The following is a 15,272-nucleotide window of genomic DNA, read 5'->3' as shown; positions in this document are numbered from 1 at the left end:
TGAGCATCGACAATTGTTAATTCGCAAAAATTAATTGACATGTGAAACCCTGTCGTCTGCGCGTGGCATAAATACCAAAGCTCGTAACCATATATTTAATGTAATATTTTATGGAATAGAAATCTTCCTCTTTCGTGTCAACCCCCTTTTTTATGCAACATCTTACAGCTATCGGTTTTTACGATCTCACATGAAACGAAATACTTGGACCAACGGTAAGACGTACAACAACAAAATGAGCGTCTCTCGCGTGTACGTACATACAATAAAATGGCTGCATAAACAAATATGATTCGAATATTTGTATATGCACCTGGGGAATATTTATATGCGTCAAACGCGACTTTTTGACTTTTCACAGAGACGCGCGAAAAAGCGCGAAAAGCATTCGAGTCACGCTTGACCTCCCGCTCACTCGGGGGAGCGTCAGTTTTCTGTAACGCCGGCGCGGCTTGAATTTAACCCGTTATATATTCACTAGAATGGATTTAATTTCACGGGGTGACGAGGGGAGAGATGGTGAAGGAATGGAAGTAATATGGATGGCGCGGTATTATCGCGTGCGACGCGAATCAACGCGATAAGAACAGATGGGACCGACGAGAGAGAAAGCGACGTGTGCAACTGCTGTGTGTCGCAACACGCGGCCCTTTGAGCCCTTTCCCGCGGCACCTGTTCAATTGTCATCGCGCTCCTGGCATGGCAATCGTCGAATTAAAGCGCCGCAAATGCAACGAATACATTTGCGCTGATGCGTGCTTTGCATGCACATCATGAGCTGCGCGCATATCGGTTTTCGGGTCCTACAGAGAGCTTCGCGACGGTTGTTGCGAAACTTCTCTTCGTAAATTAATTTACGAACAATTTGCCACGACCTGCCATGGCGATTACATTGTGTCAAACAGTTACGCATAAATTGCATTAAGTGATTTGTACATTTTAACGCGAGATTTGATTGACCGGAAAATATTGATGAGAAAAGAAATTTGATTGCATCTGATTAAAATTAATTATTTTTTATTTTATATCGGAGAGATCTGATAACGGGAAAGGAGTGTTTGAATCGTCTGGTTATCGAGAATTGCGTATTTCGCTAGAATACTAAAATAAAATTTCATCAGATCTAACTCTAAAACCGACTTTTCCCAAGACACTTTTGCTTCCGCAGATGTATATTTTAACAATACGAACAATTCCAGAGAAGCGAATATCAATCGTCCTGTCAGATATATTTTCGAAACCCCTCATGGCCGAGAAACTACCCTCCCGAGGTAGTTTCGCGCGTGAAATTGCAATTCCATAAAGGGAAGATGTTGAAGCCCTTTTGCCCCTCGTTTTAATTCGCATATTTTCCTCGGTAACATATACATTAAAAATCTCGGCTTGTTTGACTTTCTCTATAAAACCAAGCGCAACTCGTTCGATTATTTCGTCACTTCGCGAGTCGGCGAGAGAAGCTGACTGTGAATTTATAGTGAATTTTCAAGTTTCGAGCACTCAACGAGTGCTAAATCGTCGCGACGAGCGAGAAAAAAATGACGCAAATATGTGGCGAGTTTATAACTTTATTGCGCTTGGCACATTACGGCGAAATTGTCGTTCCGAGTTAATTTTTCGCGTTGCGCTTTTACAGCAATATCGATTATCCTTCATCCTGGGTTCAGCATCGTTATTAATGTTAACGCGCCGATATTAATTACATTGCGATGTTAATTAGCAAACTTTGTGTTGCTACGCATTATGGTTAGGAAATAATTTATTATATAGCATGGAATTAAAACAGGGTGCGCGTATAATGAGAACGATATGTATGCGAATTCGAAGTAGTAATCGCGATTAAATGTTGGTCAAAATTGTAAATTCGTCGCATGTATAAATTAAAAAATTGTCAGAACAATAGATAAGTAATTTCAGATAAATAGGAGCGCTGACTTTCGAGAAATTAAGTTTTCTCGCTTAAAAACACAAAAGTTGGAGAAATTCCAATATCAAAGTTTTTTCTTAAGAAGCACAACACTGACTCTGTGACAGAACTGTGGAAATCTTGCAAGCGTTTGAAAAATTATAAGTAAGTGGAAGAATTGAAATCTTTGGATAAGCAGAGAGAAATCCAATAATAAGTTTCCGATGGCATACTTAATAGATGGAAAGCAAGATTTACGTTTTAGTTATACGAAGAAAATTAATCAAATATAAGCTTTCATCTTTCCAAATCTCTTTTCAAAATTATGTTTGAATAGCATAATAAACAACACAGATTCTCTATTTAATTATGTTAATGAAAAAGCAAATTGAACATTTAACACATACGCTATAATAATAATTCAACAAACATCGCAATAATTTCAAAGATTCATATTATTTCTATGCGCACAGATGTATTATGCGTAATTCTTGTTATGAAGAAAAAAAATTACTACAATTAGAAAAGAGCTTAATTTGCATATAGGAGATGGAAGCTACTGTGATATTCTCCGACATCCATTATTTGTACACTATGTTTCCAGGGTACATAAGAGGATAAGCGGTAGGTCATATCCCATCATCGATAATAATGGTAATTTTAATTACGTGCAGGCAGAGATTGCAATTATCGGAAATACATCGGAACATACGCGAAGACATTTTCCGCCACAGATCTCTTTCAGGATGACAACTATTTTGAAAAAAAAAAATGTCTGTGTATGTGTTTGTGTGTGTATAGATATAGTTCATGATTTTCTAGTCAAAGAAATATATATTTATATATATATTTTTTATATATATATTTAAAGCTTTTTTAAATATTTATTTTCTTTAAATTACATCACATATAACTATGCAAAACAAATAGAAGATAATATCTTTGTCTTTTATTAATAGACTATTGGCGAAATATTTTTGGATCATAATAAAACATTGCGTCTCGTGAAAAATTTATTTGAAAATAATAAAACAACGACTGACATATTATTTATGCAATTAATGAGTTGTAACATTGAAATAATTCTGCATTTTCTTAAAAAAGATTATACAAACTTGAAGACGCAAAATACTCGATTAAGAATCGTCAGATTTAACTTTCACACTTGTCTCGATATAGCATCACCATCCTTGACCTCGTCGCAAGCATGAACGAATAAAGAGCATTCCGGTTACCACTGCGCCAGTGGGAAATATAATTTATTAAAAGCTATTTTTCACCTGTATATATATATATATATATATATATATGTGTGTGTGTGTGTGTGTGTGTGTGTGTGTGTGTTCATACTTACAGAGTGTAACTTTGATATTCTATCATGGTAATCAAAAAGTGGAGCTTGAAAGAAAACGATAGCTGCTCACAATGAGTTAGCTCGAATAATTAATTAATCAAGACACTATTACTTTCCCCTTTATCGTTACGAATTTATTACCAAATGACTGCCTTGGTTAGAAGCTAATCGCGAGATCCATTAATATAAGGGAGACATCGAGGAAATATAAACCGACGGAGCTTACTGTTCGGTAACAAATGACTGAGTTATTTTAACAAAAGAAAAAAATGTCTTATTTATTGAATAAACGACACTGCTCGATAATGCAGAAAATCTAATTGCCTCAGGCAAAGACATAGAATATTCCAGCACGTAGTTTTCCAGATAAGAAGATTCACATTTGTCCACGCCCTAAGGTCACGACAGCGCACAAGAAAATGCAAACTTAAAAAGATAGAAAAATAGAAAAATCCTGCGATAAAAATTCTTAAAAATTTCTCAAGTCTTAAAAATAATTATGTAGCTTTAAATAGAATTGTTCAGAAGCGATTAATGGTCGAAATATTGAAATTGGATTGATTTTATCAGACGAATAAATCAATCATCTTTTAACTAACACATTTTGCAATTAATACAATTTGTTGTCGATCATTTTTCTACATGCAAAAAAAATTATTTCGTAAAAGAGGAGAATTCAAACATATTTTGTTTACATAACCTGAAGCGGTAGATTGCATTCGGTAGATTTTATGGAAACGCATTCTCCAGCGTCCATAGCAGCGCGCCGAAACCGCGATGCATCTGAATCGACCATTTATTCGTTCAACTTAGCGCTTTGTACTTTCATAATTTTCTCATTTTCCCGTAACTTAACTCAAACAACCGCATTACCTCGAGAATAACCAACTGGAAATGAAAAGTTCATTTAATGTGAGTGTATTGCCAGAATTTGCATACACTAATCATTTATCCACGAAACACTAATTTAACGATCAGCATTATCATTTGTCATCACATTTGCGTGTTTGACAAATTAAAAATTAAAATATGCAATAGGACTGTGCGGAAAACAATTGGAGAAAAGCAGGTTAAATATGCAGTTAATAGACTGTCGAATGGAAATACAATATACATTTGAATTAGCGCTTCGACAATTCGCGGCGTTCAATATTTTCAAAATGCACATTTTTTACGCGGTTCCATTATTCACGACGTGTATTTATCCGAATCCTATTGTTTTTTGGCAAATCTAACAACATTTTACCTAACGAAAACAATTTTGCTATTTTGTAAAATAACATAAAAGAATCTTGCTATAGCTCTTCCCTTTGGTCTGGTTCACTGCTATCCGTGTGGAATGAAATACAAACAATATCAAATAATATTTTTACATACATACATATGTATATACATACATATTATATATATATATATTGTGTGTATATATATATATATATATATATATATATATATATATATGTATATATATTTTTTTATCTAGTGCGCTTTAAGTATAGATAGCTGTCAAATTAATCACCAGAAATTAATTGTCGGATGATAATACTTTAATTTTGTACATACAATATTTATACATTGTACATACAAAATAAGAGTATTATCATCAGACATTAATTTTTGATAATTATATTGACAGATATCTGTATTTAAAACGCGCTAAATGGAGCAGATGCCGATTGTTCGAGATTCATGTCGATATTATGTATCAATTCAAATGCACCAATAAATGAACATTTCATGTAAAAGCCACTCAAGTATAACTTGTATAACTCGTATAATAAATGTATTACTCTTTATTTATACTTTCAGAAGTATATTGCAATCCACAGAAGATAAATAAATTATATTCTTAAGACGGAACAAGTTTCCAGAGGGAGAGTACGAGAAAATCATGAAGAAGTAACGCGCAGTGTATCAAAGTATCGGATAATTTCATTTTATTGTTACCCGCGACGTGTGCCACTTTGCTCGTAAACGGCCAGCGAGGTCTTTAAATAATTTACGTTTGCCGAGTAAATACATTTTCCGCTGCACCAGCTGCGAAAAAGATGGGCAGCAGGGAGAGAAAGACGCGTCTTCGCGTCACGTCTTTAGAAAAGAGACGCATAACAGACCCACGTCATTGCATCCAGTAGAAGGCTCACGACGCCACCGACAATGACAATGGGGGTTGTAAAATGGGACAAATATACTCGGCCATAAGAAGAACAACGTCCTCGTCCTTGCGACGGGGACTATGTGACATGACAAGGTTTTGATGTTGATTTCATACGTACTCTCGCTGAAAGTAGAACTGCAAATCAATTTCAATTTTGCGAGCCATTGAATCATTGAATCATTAAATTTTTTTTTTAGTTAAGTGTATATATATACATATATATGTGTGTGTATGTAGTTTTTAAACATATTTTAATTTAATATTATATTAAAATATTTATCTCAAGTGTACATCGCACGCGTTTACTCTGTCAGACACATAATAATATAAAAACAATCTATCTTATAAAAATTTTAATTGAATAAATATTTTTAGAAATAAAAGACATGTTATATGGAAATCATATTTTTGTTGAATCTCGCGTGAAAACGTCATTAAAAACAGATTTCAAACCAAAGCAAAAACTAAACCGTATAAATTCTATGAACCAGTGAAACATTCAGTATGCTTTGATTTTTGATGAGAATTCAATTCTCATCAGCGATATAATTGCAATAATTGTGCTAAACAAAGTCGCGCGCTGTTAAAGCGAACTGAATAAGTTACAGCCTCGCATTATTTTTCGCAGCAGGCGCGTGCAATCGATTTATCGGCTGCAACGAAAGTGGAAATAAGGAAAAAAACAGCTTCCTTCTTGTCTACGAGACCAAAAGAAAATACTAAACGGCCGATATATCTTTAGAAAAAGTGGGAAAGCCGACGAGCATCACGTGACCTTTGCAGAAATCGATACGCTCTCTATCCCTATCATCTCACGCATCTACATATCATCGATGAACCCTTCAATTGCTCGGCGCATTTTCGGATTCATCCGTTTAACGAGAAAGTTAGTGTCCCCTAAAGTTTGTATACACGAATATTTGACTGAAAATCCATCGTAATAACTATGAATCTACCAAGAGTTTGAAGAATAACTAGAGACATACTTTTTGACATTTGCATTTAAAAAATTTACTGTACATTTTGCGCATTTTTCTGCTCTTTAATATTTAATGACAGCTTTATTTTAATTTAAAAAATTATCGCATTTACATGGTAAAGAGAATCTTAGAGCATGATATTTCGAGAGATTTTATGTTAAAAATTGGATTTTTTATTTTGAAAGTTGTGTCGCTAAAAATGCACTTGCATTAAAAAAAACGTGCAACGGGCTTTTAAAACGCCAATGTGCTATACAAAAAATTGAACATTACGGAAAATAAAAGACTCAGGATCAAGATCTGTAGATTGTTAGAGGCAGCATATGAGTTTTTAAATTAAACATGTGCCCCCCTTGTGCTTACAAATGACACATTAGCCTTTGACATTAAATACATTATCATAAAATAAATGTTTTTGAATTATCCGTTATGCATTTGAATGCATCATCACACGAAAAAGACTGGAAATTACATTATTTTTAATATTATCTTTTGCAATATTATATTTTTAGAATTTTTTCATGAAACTATCTATGCAAAAAAGAAACAAAGGAAAAATAGAATTAAAATTTATCAAAATGTTTTTTTTCTTCAGACAATTATATACATTTTTTTCTCAGATTTTATTGAAACGTAACTTTCGCGACGTAAAACTTTATGTCTGCAAAAGCTTAAAAGCAGCAAGTTTGACAGACTTTAGTTAATTAATTTCGATAACCCGAGAGTAATTGCGTATGCAATTTCTATTGGCATATTTATAGCGCTAAAGTGGAACACACGTGTAACGTTAAAGCGGAGGTGGAGGCAGAACACTCAATTCGCTAATGTTCGCGTTTTTATTGCGTATATGGATTGAGGATGAGGACACTTCTTGCACTGAACTTTATGGCAGCGAATAACGGAGGCGTATGCTGCCTAGCGAGCTTATATGCGCGCATACCAAGACACATACCTGTTTATCCGGCTCTTTGCCTTTGGCGGTGATGAGACGATCGCAATAACAGCCCTCCAGCAGAACGACGCCACTGGGTCGTGAACAGTTTTCGCTTTCGTAATAGAATAGCAAATTCTGTAACAGACATTATAGCCATTGAGGATGAACTCGCTCTTCTTGCGAGGAAAAACGTGAAAAAATAAACAGCTGCAGAGTTTCTTATATTCTCTGCGTGGAAAGATAATGATATCGTGATATTTCATATATCGTGCCTGGATATAATATAACCACGCTACACATTTACATTCTTACAATTTGCATATTATAAATTTAAATGTCTTAATAATATTTAATTTATTTTTTTTTAATTTAAAAGTATGCGGCTTAAGTTTCCACTAAATTTTTGACATCTAATCTTTTCAGCGGCAGAAAGCAGAAGAATATGTCTGACCACATCTAGACTGCTTCTACTGAAAGACCGCCTCGCTCGAGCGCATAAAATATTATATAAAGCTATCTTCTATGCAGTAAGAACTTTTTCCGAGAGATATTTGAAAGTAATTAAATTCTAATTTATTTAAAACTGCACACATACACACACACAGACACAAAATTTACATCGTATATCATGGTTATATTATGAGCGTAATGTTTGTTAAATACGTAAAACTGAATTCAAATGTAATTATAATTATCATTTGAAATAATAACTTGTAATATTTGTAGGAGTAGAAAACAGAAGTCGTATATTACACAGCTAAAATTTCAGCAGAAAATTTTTTTTCTCGTAGTATTTCTTTTCTTTTTTTTTCTTTTTTCTTTTCATCTTTTCGGTTTATTAAATAGCATTGACACCGTGAAATTCTATTTGTATGTATTTTATGTAACACATATCTCGACCAATTGCACTCGGGTTTTAAATCGACCTGCGCCGGTAAATTTTCCAGAAATGTACGGACTGAATTATTAAATGGGGTGCTATACGTCTACCGATAAAATAAAAAGCAATTTGCGACGATGACACTCGCGTCTCGCAATAAAATTTTATGAAACCGAACTTGGTGAAATAAGAAGAGAGAAAAGAGACTACACTCTTGTGTGAAGAAAAACCCCCGGAGCACAAATCTTAGATTAATTTAACTTCTGTCTCGGAAGTGGCGTGTACATTTTTATCGCGCGCGCGACGTGAGTTTCATTCCTTTTTACTAGTTTTTGAACTCGCGCTCTTCCAGAAGAATGTAAGCGTTCCCTCGCATAAAGATCGATTACGAGCAAGATTGAAGTTTTTGATCTTCGAGTTATTCAAGATAGGTGACGATAAGTTTAACAAGCTTTAAAGGCGCAAGAGAGCTCAAGTAATCTCTATTATACCTCTATTGACTCGGAACGTCTCGACGAAAGAGATACTCGATTATCGCGATCCGTGTAAAAGTTTCCACGAACAATGAGCAAAACACAACTGCACCGTGCGACGATATCTCCGTTTATTTAACAAACTTTTGCAAAAACAACTAAGGTATTGCATTTTATTAATTACCCCACTTCCTCTTGTATTTATTTATTTGATCGGAACGAAAAAGACAATACCGCTATACTTGCTGTATTTATTTGATCCTATCCATTATTCTCCGGTATAAGCTGTCCCTGAGGCTTCTATAAGGTAAAAGTAAGTGTGGAAATCCCAGGATACTCGGTAGATTGTTTTTCTTCGAAACTAAAATTAGTTAAACGGTTGGATGATACGATATCGTAACTTTTGTTGAAAAAGTTCAAACTTCATTTGCGATGCGATGACACGACTCTCGTATCTTTAATAGAATAATTACAAGTTTCGCGTCTCTACACCATCATCGTCTCGTCGTCATAATTGAGCGGCTTCATGATCGCAAAAACTATACAACGGAACGATTTACCTGTGACTTAAGGGATTGAGAACGGAGGGAAAAGAAAACGCGCGAGATGAAAGAGATGATCCAAATTCTTGGCGTAGATGCCTCCGTGGAATGACGAAGTATCTGTCGCAAACTATGTCGAAAGCCCTCTTTTCTTAATTATATTAGTTGGTTAGCCCGAAACGCCGCGAGAGTTAATGAAGCCGCATTTTCGAAGTTTGTAACAACCACGAGGAAACAATATCCCCGTGAGCAGTAAAGAAATTTCCGCGAATCACGAGGAGAAAGCGTGCGCTTTATGCAAGTTCGCGCAAACTTAGATATTGTTATTTTATTTTAATGGCTATTAATAGTTGGAAATATCACGTCGTTTTGAGATAATGCCAACAAACAATTCACCATCAAGCAAACTTCCTGAGAAAAACTGTAGTAATTCAATATTGCAAAATTACACACTCTATGAACCATAATTATAAAGCAATTTTTTTATAATTAATAAGAGATCAAAAAGGTATGTATATTCTCTGAGAAAACGAAGATCGTAGATAAATTTGAGTTCAGATTCAGATTCTGACTCAAGTGTAAAATTAAAATTCAAACACATAAATTAGATCGCTCTGTTTTCTTTCTCTTTTTCTCTCTCTTCTTCTGTAGTGCGGAAAAAGTAAATCGCGCGCAATCTTCGACAATATAGTAAACAATTCACTGACCTGGTAGAGAACGAACCATCGTTGTTGCCATTTAGTGGAATCAGCTGTCCGCTTGTGCAAATATCCCCGCAGCGAATGATCGTAATGGGCTTTCTCCGAAAGCATGACTAACTGAGCGTCATTTACTCTCACTGTAACACATCATAGACACGTAGTACGAGTTAATAGAGCAATTCAAACCGATGTGTAGATAGCAGCCCCCCAGATTTAGGCAATGAGTACGCAAGAAATGCGAAAAACATATGCAACGTGTCATTGTGCGATTCTTTGCAAACATTTTTGCGAGATGAAATTTATACGAAGGACAAAGTTTGTTTGTAAAATTTTACGAGAAAAATTTTTTCCATTTAAAAAATATTTTAGCATCCAAATTATTTTAATTGATCGTTTACACTTTATAACATATGCGCATTTGAAATATGCATGTATTTATTAGTTTTACGCTGCATATATCGCGACTTTTACGAGAATATTTTAACTGGGTAAATCCACTCGTGAGAGATCTCTACTCGGTATACAACAATCGGTATACAGCAAATTGATATACAACATGCAAACCTATTCGAATTGCAAAATTACATACGGGATATATCTATGCGTTTACCGCATAATGTAATGCGCTGCATCATAATTATGCGTTGAGTTGTCACACTATTCCAAAATAATAGCGTTCAAAGTACCGAGGCGAATCTTGTTTACCGCATCATATGAATGTAAATATTAATAATCCGCTGACAACGAGCGTGCTAGCAAACAATGTGCTGTTCAGACCCGTCGTTTGTTCATACAGCGAATCAACGTCCAATAAATTACGAGGTGGCTTATAATTGAAAGTGTACGACCGATTATTTATTTGACGAAAAGTAAAGTGAAAAATTTCGCAAGGGCAAATAGTTGGCGATTACAAAATTGGGGGGAGGGGATCCTCGCGTGTAAATGTAGCACGATCGCGATTGATCTGTCAAAACTAACATTTGTACAATATCGTGTGATAGCGAGAGATGCCGTTCACGCGCATACATTGCATTCGGGTCACTTCCGAGATTTCAATCTCCGGTGACGATCTGCGGTTCCCTCAGTTCAGTCAGTTGCAACTTTGGCTTAACTATAGCTTCTGTGCGAACGTAAAAGTCGTCCCCGGATTCGATCGACCGACACGTGTGTGACGTAAATTGCGAGAGAAGTCACCGCGTTGCAATTCGCGCTTATAACGTTTTCATACGTTCGCAAACTTTGGCCATCATGTGCTAACTTTAGCGCAAAGATACCGAGCGTTTAGGAAACTTTATTCCACTCGAACAAATCGAACTCGAAGTTTCCCGCGGATAGGCGACGAAATTCGCATAATACTCATACTTGCCCGCATCACGCGCGTAAAATGGAGCGACAGATAAAACGTTATCAAAACCGATTATATACTATAACTATATCTAATATTTCTAATATGCGGATGAAAAATTTAATCTCGAAAATTGCATGAAAAATTTTTCAACAAAACAATGAATTTACATAAAACGAGCATTATCGCAATCGAGAACACTTCAATGAGAGGAGGCAAACTTTTTTCAACGTAAATACCATAGTATCGAGAACACATTAAACTTTTTTTTTATATACGCGATTTCAGTATGATATAAATACTGTGGTTCGTTTAAACGAAAAAATTCATCGAAAAATTAGTCTTGTTTAATTTAGTAAAATAATTGAGAACATTTTTTTCTCTTATTGTTAGTGATTAATTAAATTTTCATTTACTTAGATCGCGTGATTTTATATCAAATAAATAAATTTAAAATATTAATTTATAAATTGCGTTTGCATTTACCATGTTTCATTGTAGTGATGTTGCATACTCAATGTACAAATATACAACGGTGATCATCAAGATTATCTTTTACGAAAATACATGAATTAATATTATAATAATATAAATAATATTCTTCCGCGAAATTTCAATACTATCCATTTCATACTAATACGTATATTTAAAATAAATATTGTATAGTGATCGTAAAATCGAGAAATATTATCTTTGAAATTCTATATCTCTGTTACGTACGCGTTATATTTATTATTTTATACATTATTTTATTAAGTGCAAAGGTAACAAAAAATGAAATACGTCTTACCAGTTTTTTGCATTTTGGGACTGAGCATGATCACAGGTTGTTAGCAGAAGAGTGCTTCCCCAACATTGATCTTCACAGCGGTGAATGATTGTCCAGATTACCTTGTTTAGGTTCCAATAGTGTAGAAAATAACACCTTGTGTGCTAAAGTTAAGTGTCAAGGATGTATCTCGATCGGTTTCGAAGACGCCAGCTTTTACGTGGATTTATCGAAAGCCGCGCCGTAACATCTGCGAACACGAAAGAAGATTTCTTTCATAAGTAATGTAACGCTCGAGGGGATCTATATTAATAAAATTATTTGTAGCTTTACAGTAGCAGGCCACGTGTGTGTTCGCGATTTACAAAGATAAATCTTATTGACAGATATTAATATTTGGTAATATGTGTTTATATTGTTATGAAAATATATTGACTTGATTCAGCTGTTTATTCTCACAATGATACGTTTTTGAGTTTCAACTGTGAAACGCTCTGATAACATTAACTCGTATAAATCAGATGAATCATTAATTGAGTAAATATTGTTACCGAGCCGATTCAACATAACCGAAATCATTCACGTTACTAAATACACAACGAAAGTTTGTCATATACCGCGATGTGTCTACATAAATATATGTTAAAATGCATCGATTTAACCATAATGTCATTTCACGGTAACTGAATCGAAACGATATATAATCAGAGCTAATATTCTAATCACGCTCGCATTAATTCTAAATCACGTCGCTGGCTTTCGATATCTGTTGATTGGTTTACTTTTTTTTCAATATAATTATTTAGGATTATTGATTTTATAAGTTATTGTCACAAAAGCACGAGTGCTAAAAGCAGAGAATTAAAGCGATGGCATACGAGAGTCTCGCGCGGAAATAAGATATTAAACTATTTACGATTAAAATCGATATTCTCGAGTATTAATTTTAATGAAAGTGCGAATCGAATGATAGCCATTCCGATTGCTCTTGATCAAACTGATTGCGAATGAAATTTTGCATTGTGTACGTACGTAAATATTACATATTAATTTTTATTTTGAGATATTAATACGCGCAGTAATTCGTCAATTAAATTATATTAAGCTAAAGTAAAATTAATTCATGATTTTTGACAAAAAAGAGATTGTCTCTGAAATACTTTAAAACGTATTAATAAAAAAAGTACTGTACGGTATTATCATGTTACGCGTTTTATATAATTTGTAATATGAATAAAACATCCCTGAAAACTCAATAATTAATGTATGAGCTCGATAAATTAATTAAAAACCCTGGTCAATGTTTTACAAGTTTATAAGTACATTCATATCATTAATATGATTAAAATAGAAAAATATTTGCAACCTGTTTACAAGTGGAAATATTTGTGTGCTGTGCACATTATACGATAACTTTTTATTTAAAGCTTGCGAGCCACGCGTGTAGCTCTGGGAGTTTTCCGATACGCCTAGCGATATGATCTATTTTTTTATAACACGCGCCAGACGCATCGTTTTAAAAATATCCGTGTTTTCCAATTTTATAGTTTAATTACTCCGTTTCTGTTGTTCCATGATATTTGTTACTAAAATTGTAAGTATTATGCTTTTGCATTTACATACTTTGAAGTTATTGGAAAACATAATCGTCAATCATTTAATTTCGAAGTCAGCAAGAAAATAAGAGGGAAGAAAAATGCAAACTTCGTGCTTTTGCATAATTTAAACTTTCTCTCGCCATTTGCACTCGCAAACGGATTGCAACTTTTTCCCATTGGTATATCTGAAAAAAAAATCGTCGATTCTTCCAAGTTATATATCGACAAAAATCCAAGACAAAAAAAGAACAATTATTTAACAAGAGGAATAAAAACAGAGGAGGAAAGGTGACAATATAGGCACGAAAGTATCTTGCAGGACGCGAATTTTCCAGAGAGAGAATCTGGAAAAGAGAGATCATTTTTGTTTCTCTCGCAGAAATGATCAGCGACTTCCAAAGTTTCAATAGCGAAGAAGAGTCGAGGGGGAGAAGACGAAGAGACGAAGAGAAGGTGAAAGAAAGTTCAAAGTATCTCATATCTTTTTCACAATACCTGTTACTCCTGCGTGCGTATCTCGTCGCACGCGTCATTTGCCCTCTCCCTCCTTCTCATCCACCCTCTCTTCCGCCAGCTTCCGCCAAGTCCTCCGCGAGTGATCTCGCCTCACCACCTGTTTGTGCCTACTCTTAAGACCGCATGCCGTATAACCACCACCCTCTCTTTCTCTATCTGTCTTCTCTTTCTCTCTCTCTCTCTCTCTGCGAACTATTGTGATAAATATATATATTCTTTCTTCTCTTCTCTTTTCTTTTTCCTACGGCCGCGAGATCGCACCGAGGGAGAAGGAAGCTCCACCGGTGCGCGTGTCACCGGTTTTTACCCTCTAGTCTTCTTCTTGTGACGATTTTCCGTGACGGCGAGGACAACGATAAACGGACAAGCTTCCAACCAGCCGGTTTTTATTTCAGGCACAACCGGGACGTTGATATGGATAACGATGTCGGCGGAGACGACGTCCCGTGCTGACGGCCGGCGATGACGGCACCCGACGCTCCTCTTCTCATGGTCGGAAGACGCGCGGACGATCTGCGATGTTGCGGTGTTGGGGGTTGCGACGTGCCTGACGCGCGGGGACGACCGACCGACAAGCTTCGTCCTCCGCTTGTACCGCGACACGCGCGCGTCCACCGTTTCGCAAAAGGATCCCGGAGGCTGCGCCGGATGGGCCCGCAAGTGCGCAAGCTCGCAAACTCACCCTTTCCCCCTGGTATGCGCTTCGCCCTCTCGCAACCCCTAAGAGAAAGCGAGAGAAAGGAAGAGGGAGAGAGAGATCTACCTGCGCTTGCCTGCGTACCTGGCCCTTGCCAAGGGGCCGCCTTGGATCCTCAACATCGACAATACCAGGTCGGACTAAGCTAAGCTGTACATATTAACAGTAATAGTAGAAAGCGTTTGTTTTAGAGCTAGAGAAATGCCTCGGGGAGCAGGAAACATACGAATTAAAACGTCTTGAAATGCATAGATAAATGGAAGAAAATTATTGAAAAAATGAAGGAAAATATATAACAAGATATATGATACATATAGGTATACGTATTTGCGTATGTGTGCGCGCGTGGGTGTGTGGCAAAAGTGCTGCGAAGGAGAGCCCGCAAGCTCGTGTCCCTTATCCGCGAAATTAATAATGCATCG

The 15,272-nt window shown here is 35.7% G+C and overlaps 1 protein-coding gene across 5 annotated transcripts in view; it reads right to left on the bottom strand.

Moving 5' to 3' along the window:
* Positions 1 to 14,742, bottom strand: part of LOC145940158 (ras-specific guanine nucleotide-releasing factor 1) — a 56,609-nt gene extending 41,867 nt beyond the window's left edge. For all 5 annotated transcript variants that reach the window (XM_083045064.1, XM_083045067.1, XM_083045068.1 and 2 more), the window contains exons 1-4: positions 14,133 to 14,742; positions 12,061 to 12,289; positions 9,932 to 10,062; positions 7,348 to 7,464 (exon numbers count right to left, since the gene is read on the bottom strand). In XM_083045064.1, coding sequence (XP_082901190.1) covers positions 7,348 to 7,464; positions 9,932 to 10,062; positions 12,061 to 12,088 — 276 coding nt within the window. In that variant the 5' untranslated portion in view covers positions 12,089 to 12,289; positions 14,133 to 14,742. The remainder of the gene's footprint in view (positions 1 to 7,347; positions 7,465 to 9,931; positions 10,063 to 12,060; positions 12,290 to 14,132) is intronic.
* Positions 14,743 to 15,272: the final 530 nt, after the last annotated feature.

This window comes from Prenolepis imparis, unplaced genomic scaffold (genome assembly GCF_030444845.1).
Source record: "Prenolepis imparis isolate NDT839.2.m4 unplaced genomic scaffold, iyPreImpa1.0 SCAF_9, whole genome shotgun sequence".
NCBI lineage: Eukaryota > Metazoa > Arthropoda > Insecta > Hymenoptera > Formicidae > Prenolepis > Prenolepis imparis.
Note: the sequence above shows the minus strand (reverse complement) of the source record. Positions and strands in the feature narration are given on the sequence as shown.